The sequence below is a fragment of the Cyphomyrmex costatus genome, unplaced genomic scaffold (assembly GCF_001594065.2).
Source record: "Cyphomyrmex costatus isolate MS0001 unplaced genomic scaffold, Ccosl1.0 scaffold911, whole genome shotgun sequence".
Lineage (NCBI taxonomy): Eukaryota > Metazoa > Arthropoda > Insecta > Hymenoptera > Formicidae > Cyphomyrmex > Cyphomyrmex costatus.
This window is the reverse complement of record NW_017280497.1, coordinates 36,772-42,884: the sequence shown is the minus strand read 5'-3', so window position 1 is coordinate 42,884 and position 6,113 is coordinate 36,772. Positions and strand designations below refer to the sequence as shown.

At 31.6% G+C, this 6,113-nt stretch overlaps 2 protein-coding genes across 2 annotated transcripts; one reads left to right on the top strand and one right to left on the bottom strand.

Annotated features, from left to right (window-relative positions):
* Positions 1-762: 762 nt before the first annotated feature.
* LOC108781859 (uncharacterized) lies at positions 763-3,789 on the top strand. Its single transcript, XM_018549973.1, has 4 exons — positions 763-919; positions 2,384-2,498; positions 2,840-3,015; positions 3,159-3,789. Exons 1-4 carry the CDS (start codon positions 817-819, stop codon positions 3,701-3,703), a joined length of 939 nt encoding a protein of 312 aa, XP_018405475.1. The 5' UTR covers positions 763-816; the 3' UTR covers positions 3,704-3,789.
* Positions 3,790-4,283: 494 nt separating this feature from the next.
* Positions 4,284-5,823, bottom strand: LOC108781860 (putative nuclease HARBI1). Its single transcript, XM_018549974.1, has 4 exons — positions 5,641-5,823; positions 5,341-5,483; positions 5,088-5,253; positions 4,284-4,935 (listed from the first exon to the last, which is right to left on the bottom strand). Exons 1-4 carry the CDS (start codon positions 5,815-5,817, stop codon positions 4,291-4,293), a joined length of 1,131 nt encoding a protein of 376 aa, XP_018405476.1. The 5' UTR covers positions 5,818-5,823; the 3' UTR covers positions 4,284-4,290.
* Between the last annotated feature and the right edge of the window lie 290 nt (positions 5,824-6,113).

The following is a 6,113-nucleotide window of genomic DNA, read 5'->3' as shown; positions in this document are numbered from 1 at the left end:
GCAGAAAAGCATAGTCGGACACTCTTGGTTATGGTTGCTAATTTTCGGTTGGCGCTTTAGAATATTTACATTTTAAATATATGTACGATATAAGAAGTACGTTCATAAGTCATCTGGATTATTTTAATGTAAAAAATAATATCTACGCATAAGATTATTATCCAACAAGAGACACAGAAGTGACACGGTGTGACACGGCAATCGTTGCATCCTCGTCGTTCGCTAATGTTAAATAAAGATGAGGTGATTGCTGTGTCGTAGATGGAATGCAACCAATTGTTACGTCCGCGCAACATTTTTTCCGCGAGACAACGATCATGCGGTGTAAAGCCGCCTTTACATGCGAATAATATAATAGCGCATTTCACTGGGCCGCACTGAGTGCGCACCAAAAACTCGTTTCGTAGTAGCAGGGGTGCGTTCAGAAATTACACTCAGATAACTCTTGGGTGCATTTTTGATATAATATACGTAACGTAAACTATAGCTTAGAGTTAAGCGGGGAGCACAGACTTTTACATAACGCATAAAGCATGTGCATAAGGAATTTCATTGGTCCATTTTCTTATGCATGAGTCAATGGACCAATCAAATTCTTTATGTATATGGTTTATGCGTTATGCAAAAGTCTGTGCTCCCCGCTTTACCTAGGCGTAATTTCTGAACGCAGCCCAGCACTACACGAGGTTGTCGAAAGTGCGAGTTTCTTGCACTCCCAGCTAAACATGGACGAGTTTTTAGTGTGCACTCAGTGCAGCCCAGTGAAACGCGCTGCGTTTCGGTGCTGTGGAATATTTTTCTCTAATAAACTTCGCTATGGAGCAATTAAAAGAATTAAGCGTTTGTTTTAAAGTCAATAATGACATGCTTTCGTTGAAATTTCAACCAACTGAAACAGAGTTATACAATAAATTAATAAGTAAGTAGAATTATGGAATTTGCATGATCTTGTATTTTGAGGTTATTTCTGTGTAAATTGATAATAAAAACGTATGTGTATAATAGTTTTTGGATATTACTACCCGAAAAACTTGAATAAATAGAATGCATGATAAAAATGTAGATTAGGGACCTTCCTAGGGTTGCCAACTGTCCGGTTTTGACCCGGACTGTCAGGTTTTTAGTTGCGGGATTCTCTAAACGTTTTATCGATGATTGTTGCTATCGTTAACTAGCGACAGCCAATAGCAGGACAATCCTAAAAAAAAGCGCGGCTCTCATTGGTTGTCGCTAGTTAACGATAACAACAATTATCGAAAAATTTAGAGAATCCCGCAACAGAGGCCGTAAGCAGTTAACGACATCGTTGCGCAGCTTTTTATACCATAAGATATCTGCGCAACGATGTCGTTAACTGCCTTAACGAGTTACAGAATACAGGGGCAGGAGTCTTGTCCGGTGCCCGGTTGACTACTCAAACCGGACATCATATGTCCGGTTTATAAGTACAAACCCAAATAATAAAATAAAATTTGGAGTGTCATGACAAGTTACGTATGACAAGTTACGTCTGACCGCCCAATTTTCATGGCGATCCACTATGGGTAAGTTCAAAAAGTGCACTTAAGTGCCCCTAGCAGTAAGAAATGCGGAGAAATACTTGAAATGAACTCAAATTATAATTAAAAAGACTCGTATCACAAATTTTGTATCGTGATTGTACTTTCTTTACTTAATATTATTTTTGTTCAAAAAGTTTTATTTAACATGTGATATCTAAATGTGAAAGATAATATGTTAAACGTGTTAAATGTTTTAAAATGTATAAATAAATGTTTATTTAAAATATTAAATGTTTTTATATATGTAAAATATAATACTATAATTTTATGTTTAAAAATAAAATATCTGATATTAAATGATATATAATATAATATATATTTTATTTTATTCATCCAACTCTATTTTCAAAATTGTTTGGAAAACAATTGTAATTATTGTAATTTATTACAAAATTTTGTATTTAATCTAATTTTATGATTATTGTTTATGTCCGGTTTTGTCCGGTTAGATTTTGTTTCAAAAAACGAAATGTTCGGTAATTTACTTTTGAATCTGGCAACCCTAGACCTTCCCCCAATGACCTTCATCTTGACATATGTTGTCAAGGTTATTAGGGAAAGTCCCTTAATCTACATTTTTACCGAATGCATAATGTAAAATCCTTAAATAATTTATTTGCACTATGAAATGAATAAAATAATTGTTTTGTTTTCACGACTGCATTCTGTATACATATATAACGTTCACTAGTCAGAATGGTTCCTTAAGTTCTCATCTCTTTTTACAAATAAATTTATACTTTCAGCTTGTAAGACATAGAAATATTATATAATAGTCTTTGATATTCAAAAATATATATTCCTGTACCAATTAATTTCAGACGATGATACCTACAGCATACAATATGTGAAACTTTTAATTAAAAATGGAATGTTTGTCCTAAGTGGAAGTCAAAATCAGAAAATTCAAGAAATATTTCGAGTACTTGAAGATGAGTAAGTAGAATTTTTAATTATGTAAGACGCATTTATAGCTATCGAAATCTTCCGGTTTTCAGTATATTAAGAACTTAAGAGCAAAGTTTATTTTACACAATATTTATCATTTAATTTTATAAGTTTATTTTTTAAAAATGTATAAACTTTCTTTAAAATAGATGGAATCTCTTCATTTTCTTACATATCTGTATTAATTAGCAATCCTGCGTTTTTCTCTTTTATTACTATTTCAAAGAATTATAATTCTACAGAGTTCAAAACTATACAACAGAAAAAAATATAAATTAAAGAAAGACATATATGGCTATGTAAGAATGTCAGTATATTTTGTATTACAGAGAACAGTTGATATTCCACATGAATATCCACGGTAGTAATTGCAACAATCAAGATCAGCTATCAGAGTACAATAAAGAAAATGAAGCACAATTCTTGTTTGAATCCTTCGAATCACAGGAGTACGATCAGAATGAATCACAATCCCAGGAATACAAAAAAACAGAAAAGAATATCGGTAAATATATTTTGATAAAACATTTACGACTATCCATAATATTATACCAGCACAAGGTTTTTCCATTAATTGTAATGCCTGTTAATAGATTTACTATAATGTAGACTATTGTATTATTCACTAAACAATATGATGATTCTCAGATTACTGGAGCGATTCAGCAACATCGTTTCTTCTTGATAAATACGAAACATATATGTTGAATATTGGTCCCATGAAAAAATTTAAAACTAAAAAATTGATGTGGGCGCAAATTTCAAAAGACATGATGACAATATTGAACATATCAAAAACTCCTCTTCAAATTGAAAATCGGTATAAAACCATCCTTAAAAGAAAAAAAAAAGCAGTTGAGAACAACTCTAAATCAGGCAGCTCTAGAGAGACTGTACCATTCGAAGAAGAATTGCGTAAAATTGCTCATGCGGACGATAGTATTGAACCCGAGGTATTGCGAAGTGCGAGGAGCGTTAAATATCCTAAATTGAATGCAGAAATGTTAGAAGAAATCAGCAATGGTAGTGCCTCCACACATTCTACTGAAAGCTTATCGCCGAAGACAAAGAAGTCGAAACCAAGTTTTGTCGATAAAAAGATAGAATACTGGGAAAAGAAAGAAGCGGCAAAAGAAAAACGTCATCGAGAAAAGTTAGATCTAATACGGGAGTTGTTCGCTAAACAAGAGTAACGGGAAAAAAGTAATATAATGTAAAAACAAACAGTATTGCTAGTGCTTTCAATTTTTCTTTTTTATTTTTAGAGCTTCCAATCGAATTCACCATTAGATTAAAACTTAACCATATGTTAATATTGAAAGTTCCTACATGACCAAAATATTGGATGTGATATGTAATTTTAATTCTTTGTTTCTAATATATATCTCTTATATTATAATTTATACCTATAATAATTATACGTCTTTTTGTTTATAATATTAGTGCATACGTTTGCATACTTTTTTTTACGAAAGATTGATGTAATATTGATCAAACTAGTATAAAGTGAATTTATACTATATTATATGTATAATTTTAAGTTACAATTAACAGTCAAACTTTGTGAGAAAGGTATATTTTATAGGAAGGTGTGTTAAAAGATTACATATATGAAATAAATAAGATAAATAAGAGATATACGAATGTTGAAAAGTAATCAATACATATGTGTTATAAGAAGAATACGCTTTGTTTTTTCTTGAAAAGTTTAATATGTACTTATTTGCTACAGAATAAATAAATGTTTGATAATTTCATACACATTATATTGCTTTTTATTTCATGGAAAAAGTATGTTCATCAATTGGTTTCTTTTTATTTCCCCTAATCTCCGTAATAGAACTTCTTGTTCACCTCTGTCTTCATTATCATAATATTCATTGATTTCTATATCGATATCAAAATCAAAGTCATCGTTATTATCTATGCAAAAATTATGCAGGACACAACATGATATAATAAATTTTGATATTTTATCAATAGTATATAGATCTATTTCGATTAGCTGTCGAAAACGAGTTTTCAAGAGCCCGAATGCATTCTCTATCTTTACTCGAGTTGCACAAAACCGTTTATTGAATTTTCGTTGCTTATCAGATAGATTTCCGTAATCTCTAAAAGGAGTTATTAACCATTCCCTTATGGAATACGCAGAATCTCCTAATATATGAAATTTTCCTTGTTCGCATATTCCTGGTAAATTTTCATTAATATCTGATAACTTCAGGACACGTGAATCGTGAATTTTCGCTGGTATACCAGTGAAAACATCGACAAATCTTTTGCGAGCATCGCATATACCTTGTAGTGTTATTGATGGAATATCGTGCCTGTTTACATAAGTCGATTTAATTTTATGTCGTGGAGTACGTACTTTAATTGATGTACAATCAATACAGCCAAGTACCTGAGGAAAACCTGCAATCTTAAAATTATATATACTTTATAGAACTAATTAATGTTATATTTACTGTTATAATATATTAACAAAAAGGAAGTGAAAACAGAATAAATGTATACATCAATAAAAATTATTTATATAACATAAAATCTAATGTAATATTCAAATCATTATACTTCAAAGAACTCGTTTGCAGTGTGTTCCTTTTCACTAAATTTGATTATATTCGGAGCCACATTAATTAAAAAATTCATTACTCGGTTATTCTGTCTCAACGCAGTTGCAGGACATACTCCAAATCTCTGAGAGACATCTCTTAAACAAACTTTATTTCCAGCAAACCTACATGGAATGATATAAATCACTATTTGCATAAATGTTTTATGAGTGACAGTTTTAATGTATGATGTATGTACATATGAAATATACCATAAAAATAACAATATGTGCAGTTCAGCAGAGGTAGGTTTACTACCTCCGTGGGTTCGATCAGACGGATAGAATTGTGAATTAGCGTAAATATCGATTATTTTATAGGCTGTACTTCTGCTAACACGAAAATGACTTTTAAACTGTAACAATAATACACATATATGAACATATATGTAGAATAAATCTATTTTGTGTAGCAAATATATATACTCTATTAATAATATTAATAATAATAATAATAAATAAAAATAAATGTATTTTAATAATAACAAAAAGTAATATGCCTGTGTGTATAACCTCTTTATCCGTCATTCCATGCACTAATTCTATAAAATTTTCAATTTTTCGAATTTTATGTGGATTTTTAAAGAATTCATCTTCATCACTACTACTAGATGATGATGATGACATTAACTCAAGCAGCTCAAAGGCAAATCGACTTTTGAAATTGTCTATTTCCTGCCGTGCAGCCATATTGCACTAAACCGACACCGTCTCATGAAGCTCGTGCTAAATTTTCGCACTAAAGTGCAAAAACTCGGCACCAAGTTTCCCAGTGAAACAACGCGCACCGTTTTCGTGCGCACCGAAACGCTCAGTGAAACCATATATGTAATACTACTATATGGCTAGTGCCTATAAGAGGGAGTGAGAGGAAGCGGTCCCAGAACCACGGTGCGGGAATATCATGGACATAGAAATATAGGGACAGAGCATTAGTTCCGAAAATAGGCGAGGGGGGTTATTCTGAAATGCGGGGGGAGTACATG

Excerpts from the sequence above, each read along its gene's own strand:
- LOC108781860 (XM_018549974.1), bottom strand. The coding sequence starts at position 5,817 with ATGGCTGCACGGCAGGAAATAGACAATTTCAAAAGTCGATTTGCCTTT. Across the intron at positions 5,484-5,640 it reads ATGGAATGACGGATAAAGAG|TTTAAAAGTCATTTTCGTGT; the intron begins GTTATACACACA and ends TTATTGTTACAG. Across the intron at positions 5,254-5,340 it reads CACATATTGTTATTTTTATG|GTTTGCTGGAAATAAAGTTT; the intron begins GTATATTTCATA and ends CATTCCATGTAG.
- LOC108781859 (XM_018549973.1), top strand. The coding sequence starts at position 817 with ATGGAGCAATTAAAAGAATTAAGCGTTTGTTTTAAAGTCAATAATGAC. Across the intron at positions 920-2,383 it reads GTTATACAATAAATTAATAA|ACGATGATACCTACAGCATA; the intron begins GTAAGTAGAATT and ends AATTAATTTCAG. Across the intron at positions 2,499-2,839 it reads TTTCGAGTACTTGAAGATGA|AGAACAGTTGATATTCCACA; the intron begins GTAAGTAGAATT and ends TTTGTATTACAG.